General features: G+C 38.8%; 1 protein-coding gene across 2 annotated transcripts in view; it reads right to left on the reverse strand.

Moving 5' to 3' along the window:
• LOC124413339 (visual system homeobox 1-like) overlaps positions 1 to 20032 on the reverse strand; it is a 64595-nt gene that overhangs the window by 12657 nt on the left and 31906 nt on the right. For both annotated transcript variants that reach the window (XM_046893866.1, XM_046893865.1), the window contains exons 3-4: positions 15431 to 15521; positions 11601 to 11724 (exon numbers count right to left, since the gene is read on the reverse strand). In XM_046893866.1, the coding sequence (XP_046749822.1) occupies positions 11601 to 11724; positions 15431 to 15521 (215 nt within the window). The remainder of the gene's footprint in view (positions 1 to 11600; positions 11725 to 15430; positions 15522 to 20032) is intronic.

Consider the following 20032-nt stretch of genomic DNA (forward strand, 5'->3'; position numbering starts at 1 on the left):
TCCTAGTGACTAAGAACTATTATTTCTAATCACGAAGTAATAAAGTGCGCATATGAATGGATTAGAAAAATTGTCGAAATGCATAATAACGCTCGCAAAGCTTGCTCCGCCGCAATGAATGTTTTTGAAATTAGAGATCAAATTTTTTCCGTACATATTAATGGCTTGAACTCGAAAATTTATCGAGAAATATTCCGGTTAATTCAGGATTACAAATGTAGCTAGATTTATCAAAAACTGAGTCTAATAATTCGGTAGAAAATTTTATACGTAACGGTCTAGAATAAATTAGCAATAAATAAGTTGAATGAATAATTTTTTGACTGAGAGCTCAACGAAAACTAAATTCATAGACGTGGAGCAATTTTGTGAGTGAAAAATATTTTCCATTTCAAATTTGAATGAGGAAGGGTACAGGATTTTTATTCTATACCTAAGTAAGAGAGAGAAAAAAAATTCGAGAGAAATTTATATTTTTCTTGTATATTGTGCTTGTATCAAGTAATTAATCGGGCGAAATCCTTTTCGCTTTTGTAAAAAGAGGATGCAGCATCCCTGTTGAAACAAAGGTGTATAGTATACATACCTACTTCCACTTCGCATAATGAGTGCGAGGGTCGAGGGTCGAGGGTTGGAGGTTGGAGCGTTATTTCGAAGATTCATTTCTTGAGAAATCAGAAAGCAGCGACTCATCGTATTTAACAAAGCCAATGCAGCATTTGCCGGATCATTACACTATGGCGGGTAGAAAATTTCTATAATCTGTTGACGGTGGTCAAATGTGAAAATATTTATTTTACAGCTCTCCAAGGCTACGGCTAATTTGTAAGTAACGACAGTTTACACAGCGTTAGCCCAAGATTTATGTACTAATACATAACAGAGCTACACGTATTTCCTCGACGACCCTTTTGAGCCCAAAATTAGACGGACCAAGAGGTAAAGAAAAAAAATCCAACATTGTGGAGGGAAAAAAAGAGAGTAAAACGAAAGCTCGAGATGCACTTGGGAGCTGGTCAAATCCTTTACTCAACTCTGTTATTCTTTCATCACGACCCACGCACTCGAGACCTGAAAGACCCAGCATTAACATAATCGAGTTTAGCATTTTCTTTGGTATGCAGATGCTGTGTATAACTGGTACCTACATACCTTCAAGCCTCGAGTACCTACGTTATTAATTAATTTCAACCTCAAGCACCGAAATAATTTGCTTCACCGCATTATACACGTAACTTGTAGCTGCTGTACGGAACACGATGATATTCCTGGATTAAAAAAAATAAAAGATGACTACATCAGTTCAAGTTTTCACGATATAAACAGATTCAGAGTCTTCAATGAGCTCCGTAAATTAATCTCACAAATTCTCGCGTAGTTCCTATGAAAGTAATTCTGAATCGTAGTTACGGTTCTTACTATGTTTTTCGACGATCCAACTACATGGCTTTTGAATTTTATCGCTAATCCTTCTTAACCACTAACAACGCAGTCAATGCTGATTTAAAATCTGGTGTTGCATAAGAAATAAAATACTTGTAACTGCTGATAATTTCTCTCCACGTTCAATAGAGAATTTGTGTATTCTGGTGATTCTAGTTACTTTTTATGCATATATTTGGCAAAATAATTCCCTAGAAATATAGAACGCATTTCCAGTTTATCCCCAGATATCAAAATCACACAATTTGTCTCGGGTTCTCAGCGAGATTTTCGGTTCAAATACAGTCAATTCAACCCAAGATTTTTCGTTTTATGTGAAACTCGCTTAGAAACGACTTACCAAATGTACAAGCACTGCATTACCATAAATCTTTCTTACCCGGTGAGTTTCGGCGGTGAAAATATTTCCGATGATAAAATCTCCCGCCGGGATATTCTCCGGTGGATTATACGAAGACATCTGACTTCGGTTATCAGATAATCGCACCCCGGGCTGTAGAATTCGCACGAATATAGCGACAGTCTTAAACGGTTGTTTAAAAGCCAGTTGAGATTGAAAATTACCATAAATTTCCCGTGAAAATGGTAATATTACGGTATAATTTTCGCCGACTTTATTCCGGACTCTGCGGGAATGCCTACCAAACATAAACAGACTCCTCGAGCTGGATTCGCGGGTCATTTGAGTCGTTCCAAACCATTACCCGCCGCCTCCGCCGCCGCCGATTCGCGTCATCTTTGCCGCGAGAAGGACGCGGCTGGCGTCTCCTGGCGACGGGACTTGCGACTGTCTCCAGGACTCGCCGAGTCCTTAAGGAGATGATACGACCGTCTGGAATAATAGAAGCTTCCGTCCGCAACGGTTAAGAACAGAGTTACGATCTGTTCTCGAGTTTAATGCACTCCACCAACTTGAGAAACGCGAAAAATGTTGCAATATTTACTTGCGGTTGAAAGCACGCGCGAAAACCCGCAAAATTCGCGATTTTTCAGGCACGCAGAATAGCGGGAAATACTAATGAAACAGATTTGAGAAGTACCTAGTATTGAACTGAAATTAATGGGAGAATCTCTCATCAATGTGACGGAAGTCACGTTACCCAAAAAAAAAAAAACAACAGAAAAACATGAAATGTGAAACCAAAACTTTTGTATCGTTCTAAATGTTACAGTTTCAGCGAAATTCTTAACATACTGTGTATAATTCGAGATTTTCAGTTTTGCGAATGAAAAATATAAATTTAAGTGAAATGTGACCGAGAGATTGAAATAAATAAAATATAATCTTTAGCGATTAATTAAAATTTTTTTTTCGATATTTCAATCTTAAAAAACACAAGAGGTAAATAGAAAATCATAGTTTCAGATATTACTTGGAAAAATCAAGTAAATCTGCAATTTAATATCAGTGGCAACGATGAGAAAATATTGAAAAACGTTCACTCGATTAAAGAAATGCTTCTTTTATATCTTTTAAATACCAAGATTGTTCAGAATAATGCAGTAGTTATAGTAACGGACCATAAAAGACTGTAAGCAATTGATTGATACGAATAAAATAATAAAAAAAACTTTTATAAGAACTAAATTTTTCAGATGAATAATGGAGAAAACAGGAATAAAATTTTCACCAAAGTATACAACCTTACAGAAATTTACTGTTCTTACCAATATCGCGGCGTGATTTGATAAAAATTTTTCTTCCACCTAAGAAACAATTAAAACTCATCAGTAAAGCTTCAGTGTTGCTATAGAAGCATGAAGTTCTGTTTTACACCTAGAATCCGAAGATTTCTGCATCAATCAGAATTCTCTTCGTATGCTCAAGTCCCTTTTTCTACACAATGAAGCCTGTTGTCAAGAATAGAGAACTTTTGGCAGAGAGAACCCTTTGTGAGGAACTTGTAGGACCGTACGAAGAGCCGTGCTGATGACTTGTAATTTGTAAAACGCCAGCAGTGCTACCTACCTCACGTCAATTTCTTTCTCGCCTCAAGTGCCACCTCATGTTCGCCGGTAACCCGTTTCAAAATTTTCAACATTTCCGCCTGTAATTGAGTTGCAAGCTAATTTTTTTTAACTTATTATCGTAATAAAAACTTTCACCAGTACGAATGCAAGTTTCAATGTTTATAACGATTTTTAACGCAGCCAAAAACAAGTGAAACATCTTCGATAATACTTGATGCATTGATTAAACTACATTTTACTCAAAACTGATCAGATCCAAAGAAAAATCCGTACCGTTTTTTGTAAATGTACAAAAAGTTTTTCGTTCAAAACCAACATTCATTAACTTATACGTAAGGACGATTTTGAAATTTTTTAACCCCCCCCCCCTACCCCCATCTAAGAACACATCAAATTTTTTGGACTTCCCCCGCCACTTCTTACGTAAGATTTTACCTATAGTTTTCATTTATAAACTTCAAAGTGTGCAAATATGAAAACATTTTCGATTTTAACAAAACTTGTTGATGAATAAAATTTTTTACAATAAAAATGTATAAATGAAATCGTATATTAAAAATGAAAAAATAAATATCATAGTTTGTGGATCGTCTGAATAGAAATTTTTTGTAGTTTTTGAAACTGCCTTTTAATTTTCTGTGGGATTTTTGTTTCCTGAAATATTGCTGTACGAACATTTTGTCCCAATGGAAAATGTCTACTATGCACATTCCGACTTGTAAAATATTACGTAAGAATTACTTTTACCCCCTCCTCTCCCCCCTGCCCTCGAGATAAGATCATGTATAGACTTTTTAAACCTCCTCCTCCCCTTGAGACCCTTACGTAATTAATGAATGGCCCCATATCCTAATTTTCTCAAATGCAATGATGATAGCGAGAGAATATTGAAATAGTTCTTTTAAACTATTCGATTCTTGTTGCTTGTTGCAAATTAAAAAAAAAAAAAAAAAAAAAAATCACAGTATAGGTAATACAGTATAGGAATATTGTCAATTTATTTATTATTAGCATACTTTACCCGCTGAATAAGGCACTAAAATATTTATAAATATATTGTTTTTCATTTACCGATTTTCGTTCTTAGGAAAAAGCGAAATGGAAATGAAACGCCGACCCCAATTGACGCGCATGTAATACATCATCCACATATACATATATATGTGTATTGTATATATGTACGTGCGTGTGTAATAATTCATTAACCCCAGATTAATCGAAACCGCGGTCGCGCACGTGAGTGCCCTATAATTTTGCCACCCCAGAAGAAATTGGAATGAAATTACTTGTACTTTGTTCGGAAATCTGCGATCAAGTGCAGCCCCCTTCTGGTCTGACACTATCTCCGTCGGTGTTTCATTGACGTGGCGACCGTCGGGAGCATTTATCATTATATTTGTCAATATCGTTATGACTGTCGGCTAGAACCGCTTATTTTGATACGTACGTGTTCATGCCATGCGGCGTCAGCTTTCACCTATTATATATGTATGTATGAAATATATATAATTTGCTCGTTGAATTCTCATACACATAATTTTTATCCGGAGACCTGAAAGACGATAATACGAGTTTCTCTCTAAGATCGCAGGGCTGGGAATCTGCCGAGGACATTTCGATTAAGCGCTTGGCAGGGGGTGGACTCTCTTTTATCCGCACTTTGACACCCGGGGAAAAAATCTGAGTTAGCAGCTTCAGATCGTTTCTCGATTCCAGAAAGCTTTTTCTTCAATTGTTTTTTAGACAAAATATTTGACCCATTCGCATAACAATTTCGTTTACTTTTATGACAGTCGAAATTCAAACAAGATAATAGTTTTTGTATTTTATTGTTAAGACTATTTTGCTCAGTGGAGATGTGAACAAGATGGAATTTAATTATACAACACTTTGTGTACATGCATTAACACCGTTCTCATTTTAACGACGGCCGAATTTCACCATGTAAACGAAGGAGAAAAAAAAGACACTTAAGGAGCTGGCGAATATCGGTACATGATTTTGATAAAGCAGTTTTCTTCCCGTTCCGAGTAATTTAAAGAATTTTGTGAATGGTGTCGCACATTTTTTTCTACTTGGAAAACATTTTGTAAGACATTAGAGTTTTTCTCTTTGCCATGGTTTGTGCCTACATCGCAATTATCTTGATTCCGGAATGATACACTGCAGATTTTGGTACACAAAAATAACAATTAAAATGGAACATGATTTAACAGACTGCATTCGTTCCATTATTCCAAACATCGAGGTGCTCAATTGAAACACCAAATTACACGAACCACGTCCACGCGACCGTAGTTCTGTTGAGATAATATTGGACGATCGGATCAAGTCACATGATAAGCTTGAGGATCAGAGAATTAAGTGAATGATCGAACCTCAAAACGAAACACATCACCGCAAATGAGCATAGCGCATAACGCGTAACGTATACCTCCACGATAAGGCCATGCGATGAGATTGAAGCCTAGACAATATTTTCTAAGTACACATGATACCTGAATACCGTAGAACGGCTGCTACGCAGCAATTAGATGTGTAATGGAAAGAATGACGATTCGAGTCACACACGTGTTGTAAGATTTTGAAACGTACAGACATGGACACGCACACAAGTGTAGGTATGTAACATAATTCGTTCGGGTGAAGCAGGCATGATTATAACGTCAGTTTTAAAAGGACCCCATCAGACTCCGCGAGGTTCTCAGGTGTATCAGCCTGACAGTCTTCGCCGTTAACCTGCTCGGAGCCGTCCGAGGGTGGCAGCCGTAATTTGTCTGTCCGATGACTGGCTGGGACTCGAGCTGGACACAGTACGTCTTCCTCTCAGACAATAGGAACCGCTCCTCGAACAATGGACTCGAATCCATCCACCGTTCGTCTGCACATATACAGGCGCATTGCACATGACGTCTAGTAGGAGTAAATTATCACCGTGGATTATGGTGTGTGTATAAAACGCGATGAAAGTTTTCGCGGGTCGTGAAACGGTAGATAGGTACAGTGTAAAGAGAAGGGATTTCTTCTGATAGAAAAGGCTCCGATATCGCAAGGAAACTGGGCCCCAAACCAAAATCTCCGGGCTTCCATATCAAGGTTTTAAATTCTTCAATGAAACGGGACTCGAATGAAAAGCAGGGACAAGTTGACACGACTGGGCAATACAATGGCATTCAGGAAGTCCGATCAGGGGCCGGATGAGGGAGTGTGAAATGAGCTGGTATGCATTTGAGAAAATCGACTAGATCGAAGCCGCTACCTAGAAGCGTGTTTCACACAAATTGGACCATCTCTCTTAGTTACTCGGCTCGGTTGCCCAAAAAGAACCAGATCGTTTTCTTTGCGTGAGACAGAGTCGTACAGTGCTAGTTCGTTTGAATATACACTTTTATCCATAAACTGATTAATATTCGTGTTGGATTTTTAATGGTTAACAAGAAGTGTTCCAAATTTTTTTTGAATTTACACCAAGGGCAACAAATTGTGTTTTAAAATCCGCTGTTGTGTCTCCAAGATTGACGGAGTTAGCGTCTGCAGTTTCTAAACCGGAAATGGAATCGGATGGAAAAGCTTATTTGCAAATCTTTGGGGCAGGAATAGTATCCTGTGCAAATTTCATGAGAATCGGGTTGGTGGTTTGACTGTAACCTTGTTTACACGAAATGGGAATCACATACATCCACTGAGCTCTTGAAAATGTCGGAAAACGACTTCTCAGGTGCTTAAAAATGCTCTCGATATGGTTTGAGAATTTATTCTCCATCTGACGTTGTTTGCAATGGGCAATTTAAGGGGGGCCCTAGTCGATTTCGATGTGACGTATATGTCCCCAAATATTGATGGCCACGTGTCTCAAACAGGCTCATTCTATACACAATCTTGAATAAAAACATAAAAACACTCCAACACATTTTTATTTGACGCGGAAATAAAGAAATGTCACGAATTCTTCGAATTTCATACTGCGATTTCCTAGAATCCATGCCATTTCTTTATTTCTGCGTGTAAGGAAATGTATTGATGTGTTTTTGTTTAGTATTGCGTATAGCATGAAGCTGTTAAGTTCTTTTTCGCGTTTTAGATACGTGGACTTCGATATTTAGAGATATAAACGTCAACGTCGAAATTGACCTGGGAACCCCATTAAGAGAATCTTTGCGAACTCTTTGGTGAATAAAATAAGCCTAAACACATTAGAATCGTATCAAAATCACCAGAGTGGAATCATTTCAAACGTTCTGATCATGAATGATTTTCTCCAGTTATTGATATCCTGTCCTGCGTCTTTCGAATTTGCTCACATTCATATTTCTATCACATAGTAAGACTATCGATTCGTTCTTGTTTACTATAGTGTATAACTCGTAGAAATAATGACGCTAGAGATTTGTTCAACTTTGTTTTCCTTCTTCTAGCCTTGAATTCATATGGTGAAACCTATGAGCCTGCAGTGTTTCCGGAAGTGCTTGTAGGCTGATAAAACTACCTCACGAAGAATTAGGACGCCACCAGGGAAAGTTGAAGGTACAGCTCGATGCTATATGTATTACATTCATGCACGCAGACATACGATATTGGCCTCAAGTCTCGAGGGAATTGTTAAATTGCCGTTGAAAACCGGTTTCCGGTTTGAGGTGAACCTTATAAAAATATGAAGAATGACTTTGGTGTATTATACGTATACTTTATATGTATTCGGGGTGCCTCCATGCACACGTGGCTATTACCAAATTACGCAGTCCAACAGCAGCCTGCCTTGTTAACCAAGGCGTTACGTGTTATTACTTCATTAAATTACTGGGCAGTTACACATACACACACACCCACACACACACACACACACACACATATGTGTATATGTATATGTATATGGTATTGAATTATAAATTTACTTCCATATCCCAACTCGCTTGTTGACGCGGATATAATCGCATTTTATACAAAGTAGATTCGTGTACTACTCGACGCGAAAATATGGGATGCTTGCATATTATTATTATTATGTCAACCATACTCATCCCAAGTTCGTTTTGTAGTCAGGCCTCAAAAGCGGATTCTCGGCAACTAGACTAGAGGGCCTCATATATTAGTGAAATACTATTTTGTAATAGCTGCAAACGGAATTGAAAGTTGAGGAGCACCGCCTGCAGTCTGTAATAATAGTTTAAAAATCGGTATTTTTGTTCGATTGGTAGAAGTTATTCCTCAACAATTCCGGAGGTATGAATACATATGTGTTGCTATTGGGATGATCGATTCATAGCGAATACACGGGTACACAATACATACCGTACATTGAGCCGGAATACCAAATAATCAGGTATATACAAACGGAATAGCGAGCGAGAATCGCGTATACACCCGGTTGTTCAACCCTTATTATTTTCCACCCCGAAACCAATCGTATAGGACTACCTTCGCGCGTCGCCCGCAACCATATTCAAAAGGAAGTCTTGATCGCTGGCTCGTATACAGTGCAGATATTCCTGGCGCCTGGTCGTTGAAGCCGAATGATGGAGAGGAGGGAGCCAGCAGTAAGAGGAAGGGAGGAGGCGAGGAGAGGCGAGGCGAGGCGAGGGGGAGGAGAGAGATTAAAAGGGGAGTGGAAGGAGGATAAGGCAGCGGAGAGACCGCGAGCGGGACGAAAATATCCCGTTAACGATTACCAACCCCTCTCTCCGGTCCTGCAGGCTCGTTATTGTGTCCCGCGCGTAACTTAGAAACAAAAGACGACGAGGCCGAGTTCTGATTGGCCCGCGGCTCCCGTCCCGGCCCTCTGATTGGCCCGGGCGACCGCACCCACCCTGCAATGGCCGCTTTGTTGGTACTGCTGCTTTCTCTTGCATGCGCTGCTGCTCTGCGTCTACGTGTGCACTTGTCCTACGGTACGTACATGACTACACCGCTCTAGGTTCCCGTACACCCGTCCACTCTATTCACTACATGCTACTCGTATAATCTCTACAGCTAGTGTCGTATCTATACGCATAGTGTTTGAACGTACGTGCACCATCGTGCGATGGCACAAGAAGTTCTAACCTATATGTATGATGATATACAATCTAAGCTTTACTACACATGTTGTATAATTATGATCAAGAAAAATGGAAGGATTAGATATTGTTTTGCTGTTGTGTCTACTATGTTATACTTGTGGACTATAAGAGTGTAGAATAATTGCACATTTTGGATCTATTCATTCCTCGTACAGTGGGAAATTTCTTGCCTATTTTCGTTGCTCAAAATGCAGGGGTTTCGTGAAATTATTTTTTTGCATATCCTGGGTTTCCAAACCGTTCATTGTCCAATAGCACGAAGCTACTTCAGGACCTGCGTTATCAAGGAATACTGCAAGTTGTCTCCAACAACAGCCCTGATTTCACTCGTGATTTTATCTGTATATAGTCAATTTACGCCAAGAAATATTCAGGATTCAAATCTGGTCGCACTGAGAAACTGGATCACTACTGTTGTATGTAGAATTCGAGAGCTAAGCTCAAATGTGCGGTACTAGTACCGAATTTCTTTCACTAGCAAGATACACCCACCCCGAAACTCCCAAAGGGTTGGTCTCACCTTTACGGTCATCCGGCCGGCCGTAGCGAAGGGGTTTCAGCCGAGCGAAGAGGGTCGAGGGCCTCGAGGGTTGCCCTCTGCAGATGATGGACGGGATGGGACTGGCTGGTTCAGGACCGAGTGGCGTATCCGGTGGCGCGGCGTCGGCATATACGGGCAATTCCGCCGCGAAGAAAAGGGCCGCTTGTTCGCGTTCCGCCATGCAGAAATCACCGCGAAACGCGTATTTTCCGCGGGGAAGGCGGCGTGTATGTATGTATGTATATATACATATATAGGTATGTATAAAAGGTGCAAGGACGGTTTTGTTTTTCTCGTCCGCGGCTGTGTGACGTAAAGTATTGTTTTCCGTTTCCACCGCAGCCAAGCTCTTCAGCAATGCTCTGAAACGCTGTATATTAATGCGCACAAGTACAAACGCTGCGGAGCTTACGTTCGTCTTTTCCTTGCCGTACAGTACAGCCTGCAGCGTAGGTTGGTATAAAAATTCTGCTGCAGTCGGTATATATGTGCCACACGATGTCATTTACGCATCCCTTAATTCCCTCTCACTGAGCAAATGTAGGGAAATTTTCTTCGCGGTGTTAGTGAAAAACACAGGCTATAATGCTTAGGTATTGCCAAGAAAATTGTTTCAGAGGTATAATTTTCTCTATATTAATATTTTTCTATATAATCCTGCTCACGTTTTATATTTAAAAAAATTAGCTTCTGCTCTTTTGGAATTTTTATTCAACGTAGTTTCTGTTTTTTTTTTTTTAATTCTAGATGGAAAATAGTGTATTATGTAACAAGGAGGCAAACCAGGTATTTCCAGCCGGGCCAGTAAGTCTGCAATATGAGTCTTAGGTGAGCCGTTGCTTCCTTGTAGCAAACGATTCTTCATGCAACAAGAGTATGTTTCACGTTTGTTCATGAAGCGCGGAATTCAGGTTAGGGTCACGTGATATCAGATTTGCTTGCGGCTGCGCATGCGCCGAGTACAGAAAAGACTAATTTCAACTCCTAGGATTTGAACATGTCTTTTATCGTACTCCGCGCATGCGCAGTCGTGACTCATTTCCACCATAGCTACGACAGTTACTTTACGTACTGAACACAAGTGTGAAAAAACACGTAAAACATGCTTGCGTTACATGAAAAATTTATTTTGCCGAGATTATACGATACTCTGATGGATCGAGGCAGCCATGGTGGGAGAACGTTCTTCTTCTTTTTTCATCCAATAAAATATCGTTTGCTTCTAAAATGACGGTCTTGAGTTCTTGCGTAAAATATGTCTTTTAATTAATCCCATTGCATGGAAAATACTTGGAAATCATGGCAAGGATTTTGCATGTCCAAAAATACTTTCATCATTGTTATATAATAATCGCTCAAAGACGGTCTATGGATAATTGTTGTACATTTGACTGGAGAATTTATTCACCGATGTATAATAATAAAGGTAAGATTATTATGCAAATTCGGAAAACGCCTTCTTATTTCGGAGATTGCCTTTAGCCGGATTTTTCCATCATAAAAAATAGCAATGCGTAGGCGATTCCGCTGCAGAAAAGTATTACAGGTGTGTCCTGATTTCGTTTAGATACAAAGATGTATTCGCTCACCTGTATTCGGTCCTCGGGAAGATCCGTTCGGAGGCTGAGCATCTCGCGGGCGTAAACGTCCGGATAGTGCGCCTCCTTGAAAGCCGCCTCCAGCTCCTCCAGCTGCTGCGACGTGAAGATCGTCCTGGAGCAACAACCGTATGAACCTAGTTATATGCCATTACAACTTGTCACCCTAATTATTTTTTAGAGGAGAATTAGTTCCTCGAGCGTTATGGTCGAATGAATAGAAGGTCGAGATTCGCCTATCGCGAAAGTGTTCTTCTAATCGCGCTATCCAAGCACCACAACTCCGAAAGTCTTCAGAGAAATTGGTATTGAATCTCATCTGTGCAACTTCATTGATGGTTGACAAATTTCAGAGATACATCAATTATATTATCACTCGGTTTTCTGATACTTTTCTTTGTACAAAATCGAAAACTGTTTCTAACGGAATATTTCTTCTTGTTATCGTTCGATTATGCGCAAATTGCATTTTGTTGGGTACATTGTTTTTTTTTGCTGCAGTACAAATTTCGTAATAAGTTACGATTGGTAGTGAAAAGTTATAACTTGAAATGAAATAACGATTTTCAAATTGATTCAATGTTTACGTTTTTGTGTTTACTCCATAACATTTGTTCACTTAATCGCTTTGGGTTTGCAAGTAAATTTCAATCACGAACTCAATTTGCATTCGTTTTATACCTGCGTATAAAATATTGGAAAGTATCTGAAATAAGGAGATCGATCATATGGAGTTGGCCGAATAAATTCTGTTTAGTCGGGTCGATTAAAAACTCATTGGTTCGAAAAAATTTGTCGGATTGTGCTTGAAAGTGATTACCAAAAAATTATTCACCTTGGGTAGGTGCTGAGCTAAATTTATGATTTCCCAAAAGAATAACTGTACAATGTAGGGGGCATTTCACGAGGTATCGATCAAGATCAGAAAGTGTAATTTTAGATTCGTCCGAGAATTTTTTCTAAGAAAGTACTAGTCAAAACCATAAATTTGTAATTCTTTTTAACGACCTCTACTTGAATTACGGTTCTAATCGATATTTCCGAAGCACCAATATTCTAGAATTTAAAATAATGACGAAAAATTCAATAAAAAATTTTAGAAATTTTGACCCCATGTTAGAAATTGAGTGTTTATTACGGAAAAAGAAGTTTTGCTTCTTCAACATCAGCTGCAATCGATTTTTTTCGAAATTTCGCCGCAGGAAAAATCTTGTACAATAGAAGAAACCTTTTATTTTGCTGCTTTACTTGAAGTCCCAATTCGTAGTAGAACGAAATTCAAAGATACGAGATCAAAGCGTGAAATTGGAGGGTTGAGCAGCTATTTCTCATGGTTTAAAAGATGATGTTTTATTCTCAAAAGAGGAAGAAATTCATTATTGGTAAAAAAAAGTCTAAAGAAAAAAGTAATTAAATTTTTTCCCTTCTCTCTCCTCGGCTTCTTGATTCGTAATGTTTAATCCTCGATCCTACTTCGGATTTATGCTGCTGCTCTACTAATCGCCCCTGCAACGTGATAACCCGATCACTCGGTACAAAAATGGCGGGTTGCTTTGCGCGTGACGTATAAGCGGTCGGAACGCCCGTAGGGCGATGCTTAATGACGTAGCTGGGGACGCAGGCGCATTCGCCTCACGTGAATCGAAAATTGCATGCGGGTATATAAGGATTATATATAACCGATGAACGGGGCTTAATTGCGAATAGATATGTGGTGTACTCCGGTGTAACCGGACACGTGTAATTATGCTTTCGACTATGTAATACGAACCCATGGCAACGGTCAATCGAAGCACAAAAATGTTTAATACAATTCAGGATACGATGATATTCTTTGGCTATCTTCGATTTTTCCAAGACGTAGATTTTTCAGTAAGGAAAGCTGAAAAGATCGAAAAATAAAGTAACTCGTGAAGGAAAAAGGCGTAGCGTTTTTCTAGTAGACATAATCACATGACGCCATTTCTGTTATAGACGGAAATATTCCAGTTCAGTTGAATGTTTGTGTAAATAGGAGAGATCGGGGAAAATTGTTGTATGAGAGAAATTTCAAAGCGCTGAGCGATTCCGAATGAAAAAAAAAGAAAATTATTATTCGAAGAATCGTGTGAACCGTTTTGAACTGAATTATATATCAAGTAATAAAGAATTGTAACAAATTATTAACGGAAGCTGGTCTAACATCGAATTCTGGGACAATTCGAATTAGAAGATTCTTAGAACTATGAATTTTATTTGAAGTTCAGATTATCCTCATTTCGTAACCGGAGGTCAAGAGATATTCAGATTAAAAGAAATATCCGTATCTCGTATGTCCATCGAATAATTAATTTTCTTCCAATACTTAATTCAAATCGATTAATCCGTTGAATTTATTCGTAATTCATAATATACGTAACCGGAAGCGTGTTAAGTAGAAGTTGCAAAAGCTTCGTGAGACGTGTCTCCCCCAATTATTTGACGTATCACTAAAATGACGTCCACATCGCTCGAGCACACATTTCTCTGTAAATGTAATAATCAATATGTATTACAATAAGAGTATAATAATAAATTGATAAATATTCGATGGTGCATTTCATCCCCTTTTTTCAACGATTTCAATTCTGCGGCTGCACTGCAGGGATAACAATAACAGCAATCTAAAATAATTCTCCGCTAATTTCTGGCAATCATTCCTGCTGAACCGATAATCGTGTTACCGTAGCAGCGATCCAATTTGTCAGCAAGACGTCCAATTAGGGATAATTTCTGACAGATGGATATAGACGAACTTATCGTCGGCCCCCATACAACGGTGACTATGCTCCAAAGACGAAGCAGACAGGCATGAACTAGAAGGGCGGAAGGCAGCGACTCCTTCAACAAATTCTTTAGAATTCAAAGTCATCCTTCAGCCTACCGAAAATCCCGCGATCAGCTCGTTAGAGGATTGCAGCCCGCTCAGGCCTTTTAACTTCCAGGTTATACACAGCAAGGCTACGTCTAGCTAACCTGTCTATCATGTAGGTATATAAAGGTGAACACACGTCAAAAATTTAAACCTTTTTTTACACGTTTTTTTTTTATATTCTACATTTCGAGTTCGATTTGAGAATATTCCTGCAAGTGATTGCTACGCGATGCTACTAAATTTGACATAATATTTAAGGATCATTGATTTGTTAAAAATAACTTTCTGTCGGATGTACGTATAGAAAAATAGTTAATCCAGTGTAGAAAGCTAGTTTAAAAAGTGTTGACGAAAAAAAATAGACATATATAGGCCATCTACGTTCCTGAGGTGAGATTTAGTACATGAATTGAAAAAATTTGTTTATTGAAATTCGGTAATAACTGATCGTTGACCGCATCTAAATAATTACACTAAATTACAATCACACTTTATGTCCAGACTAGTTCATTTAGGTTGTGAAAATGTTATAATTGTAGGAAACATTCCGATTAATTTCGCGTCCGTAGCATGAAATAATGTGAGTAATTGCGGCAATAAAAAGAAAGTAAAACGAAGAGTAAATAGAAAATAATATTCCATTACATTTGCTTAATCTGATTATTCCAATCGCAATTACTGCGTTTCAAATTCTTTCAGCTGATAAGCCGATAATATGATAAAGTCAGTGATTGGAAGACCCTTAAAAAAAGTAAATAATTTGCCCGACTGAAACTTGATACTCAGGCAACCATCAGCTGCCTCATAGGTAATAGAGATAAAAATTTTGTACCCGGAAATTAATAAAATTAGAAAAAAAATAACAAACCAACGAGCTAAAGTTAAGTTAATAAAATATTAAATTGGCTTGATCAGAGCAGAGACTCACCTATGGCGACGTTTCTTCTTCTTTTTTTTGCTGAAACCTGAGAGACCGTCGACTGTGAAGTCTTTCCCAGTTTCGATACTGTGTCCGATACCTGAAACGATTGACAAAATTAGTACAGATTTATAACGGAATAGAAAAACTTGGCGAGAACCAAGCAAAGTAAGGAAAAAAAATTAGGCAACTTACGATGCCAGGTAATTTCGAGTTGAAGAAAAAAACAGAAAAAAAAAAACTTTCTACGAGTACGAACTCGACTCTATGTGTTCACAATAAAACTGCGCGCACTCGCTGCTAATTGACTTTAATCACGTTACGCTTCTATAAAAGTTGAACGACATCTTTTTTTACTGTTACCATATATAATTGGATTAATTAACAAGCTAGGGATTCTGATGTGACACGAATTGGCTCGATTTGTGCAAAAACGTAAACATCAGAGGGAAGATTGATATATTTTTCCAATTCCCAGTACACATGCGACTTACACATTATGCGCATAATCGTAATGAAAATGTGTCCCTTAAACATTTTCATTCGTTACTATAACCGAAAAATATAGTTCTAGGTACTAAATAAGAATCAGTTTTGTAGTCGCAACGCAAAATTTTTTGTAACTATTACGATAATATCGCATTGATTCGACAATAAATTGATATTAAAGCCTCGTTTGATTGCAAAAATGAAGTGCAGCAAATAAAAAAAGAATAATTGACAATTTTCTTGTAATTCCAATAACGTCGACACTATTTTTGTGAGGTGGCCAATTTTACTAGATTTTCCTTATACCATCTATAGAAACGAAATTTTTCTCAGCGCTGTAGTTTGAACAGCAAATTAAGTATAGCCTGCAGATAACTGAAACCACGACACGTACACGCCTGCATACTTGCATTCGTATAGGATTTAATTGAATCAGCGTTACACATGCAGTGTCTCATCGCGTATATTACTCGGAGCCATTCATGCAGGTGTAATGCTTAATTAAACCCAAGCTCATTAGGCGTATCATTTTATCGTTCGCTTCGCTTTGTTCGCGTAATTATATCCATCGATGGACCTGAATGCGAACTAAGTACTCGTGTATTTTGTATATATTCTAGAGAGATATGTGGTTCTCGTTTCAACCCACGGCTCGGATTACTCGATGTAGGTATAATGGATACACACACGAACCTAACACGCTGTTCACCGGCCCATCTATCACATTCACTCACTCACAGTTCGAAAATGGTGTACAAGGTATTCCCCGTATTTGCGCACATCGATATATCTGGAAAAATAAACTAAGACCCTTAAATTTTACCGGAAATTCGCACACATGTATAGCTATGACTTGTAATAGTGCAGTGTGTAATATGTGCCACGTCTCGGAAATCAACCGTCGTTAAAAAAGTGAGAGGTTCAGTATTTCACTGAAACTTTACAGCTGTCGATAGACGTTTTTAGGCACACAAAGAGACGAAATAAAGGGATGAAAAATAAGAAAACGGAATTCTGATCAAGTTTCAATCAAGAAAAAAATTAAGCTTAACTTCTAATATCCGTAGTGTATAATTGTATCAGAATGAAAGATGAAATCTTTACGAAAAAATCTTTTTTTTACAAATATTCTAAAAAATATCTGTATTAAATTTTAATGTTTATTATAATTGTGAATGCAAAAAGCAATAAACAAACTGAACCATATTCTTCGCAACGAAAGCTGCCGACTAATTTCAAACAGAGTACATGACAGCCAGAAAAACCATAAGGATGCAGATTGCGGTATCAGATTTATTCCAACATCCGCAAGGTTTTCACTGCAACGAAGATACCGATGATAAATACATTGACATCCTGTAAAAACGCGATCCAGAAACCGTTATTACCGCTATCGAAAAAGTACGCATAACACAGGCTTTAAACTGAGTTGAATAACGAAGCGCGGTGCCGGAGGGGTGAATGGGGGTAGAAGGAACGGGGGTTAAGATATCCGATGAACATCATTGTATACGCATGTATACTGTATGTAATCCAAACTAGGGAGGTATATAGGTACATATATTCGAGGGGTGTACGTTGTCCCCGAAAATAATTATCAATTATAAATTAATTTGAAATTAATGAGGGAAAAGCTTTGGTGCAACTTTGTACAATGAAACTCCCCCAACCTTACGCAGCGGAGGGTTTCAGGCCGGCAGGCAGCCCGCCCTGGCGGTGGCAAAGCGCAGCGTAGAGCCGAGCGGCGCGTGGTGGTAGCTAACTAACTATTAATTAAGAGCTTAATTCTAATTATATCCCCCAACTAATTGGACTACGAAACATTGCTGACGTCACTGTGCAGGTAAATATATAAATATATATATATATATACATACATATATGTATGCATGTATGTATATGGGGGAGTAGTCGGCCAGATACTCGATGAAAAGCGCAAGAGAAGACAGTTTGGGGGGGGGGGGGGGGAGTGGAAGGAAAAGAGTTTTTCTATTTTTTCAATTTTTTCTATTTTCCGGCAACAAAGCGCTGGCTCTTCTACTCCACCTCGGACCGCTGTCTTGGCCATTGCATGGATGGAACGCTGGCCATATGGCTTGAAATAACAAGCCGAGTGAATATTGCTTTTAAAATGAAACGGGCCGAGTCGGGTCTTGTTAGGTTAGGTTGCCTCGGCCCGGCCCGCAAGCTCAGCCACGTTCCGTTAGGCGCTTTTCAACGCTCTGCGGAGCTTCACCTTTCGGAATGACTCCTTAAGTGCGATTTGTCTCGGTCCTTGCCACATTGGTATAGTTCCGTCGTTTCCTCGAGGTGAGCCAGTTGCTTCGCATTATCCGAATCGTCACGTATGCTCTATTTATGTTATTAGCCAAGAACATTTTCTTTGACGGAGTTGATTCGGGACGCTACATGATCATTCAACGCTCGCTTGTAATACCGTGGGTTGAAAAATACCAGTTTATGTTTTTCGGTTACGTATCATGTCCTCGAATTGAAATGAAATTGATTATGCCTGTTGACTAAATTTATTAGATATACACTGATTTGGCAATGCGAGTATACATAGGATCTAAACTCGAATTCAGAAAGGTGAAGTTTCGAAAGTTTTAGACACCTTAATGACTACATCAGTCAACGAACATTTATCTCGATTACACTTACTAAGAAATTATGGAATGGTGCATATAGTTATAAGAACGCGTAAGTATTCTTATCATTACAAATGGTCGAGATAAATATTTATATATTTTTTTTTTCTCCTTCAAACAATGCCCAAATATATGACTTCATTGCGACAGTCACAGGAAAGTCTTTTATGAGTGACTGTCTACTGATAAAACAATTGTCACGCAGAGAAGAGTTCATAGAATAGTTATAACACTCTTTTTCATTTTGCATTTTAAGAGATAATTTTTAGCAACCTTATAATAGTGAAGCACTTCATAATGGCGGAAATAAAAAAATCTCGTTAGTCTAGAATAGTATATTCCCATTTCCCGTAACACCTGCTGTTGCCAGAGTGTTAATTGCGCGGTGACATCTGGCGACACTTTGTTGCACCAGTTATTTAGACCGAACTGATCAAGACCTGGGATATACCTACCCACGATTTGTATAAATTGGTAGACGCTTGGGTGCAGGTAATTCGAAAATGGAATTGAAAAAAAATTGGAATAGCCTACATCAGGAGTTCACAAGAAATCAACTGCGGCGTATCGGGAGAGAAGAACATGGATGAATCGAAGGAAAATAACACCCTTATATAGGGTTGGTAAAATCTGGTCCTCTGATTGGTAGAAAATGGGATGATATCGCGAGTGTGGTAAGCATCTCTGGTAAGAAGCCAAGCCCAATGGCCCGAAGGCAATACCGCGGAATTGCGTCCCTCGGTTCTTTGTAAGAGAGAGAGAGTCCGAGGTCCGTCTTGGGGGGTATTAAAATTCAATTATATCCTGCGAAGCTTTGATCTGAAGGATTCGGCGAAGAACGGAAAACTCCTTGACGGTTCCTGTTCGATCGTCCACCGAGACTTCGACTTTGAGTTCGAGTTGCAGGGTCGATAACACCGCGGAAATATCGATACGCCGTCAAAGCCCCTTTGCTCTGCTCTCTTCATCGTCAAGCAGAACTCTGTCCAGCAGTCAATTAATCAAATCCCGTTAGCGATTAGAACCACTTAGCACCCCAGCGCATGTCTAATCCGCAAGCGTTGCAGCAACCGGCGGGGCTGCTGATCCTCGTTGGCGAAGAAATTCCCTCGGGATCTACCGAGTTGCGAATTACCCGCAGTACCAGGACGACGCGATTCCCTTCTTCGAGTACCGAAGCACTTCGCCATATGGTGAAACAGTGTTCGCGAATTGATATGGTGACCATCATTCATGATCCCTTTCGTCAGACGACGTTGGATTCTACGTTTTTAGAAAAGTTATCAACGTGTCACAGAAGAAGTGTTATTTCACGTAGAGATCTATGTATCATGAATCTGAATCAATTGGATAATTTGTAAGTGTAAGCTGTTATGGCAATTGAAAATAATTTGTCTAAAATCGTATAATAATCGATGATTAAATTATGTTATACTGTTACAACTTACTAGCGATAAAAGATAATTCTTCTCAG

This window comes from Diprion similis, chromosome 12 (assembly GCF_021155765.1).
Source record: "Diprion similis isolate iyDipSimi1 chromosome 12, iyDipSimi1.1, whole genome shotgun sequence".
Classification (NCBI taxonomy): Eukaryota; Metazoa; Arthropoda; class Insecta; order Hymenoptera; family Diprionidae; genus Diprion; species Diprion similis.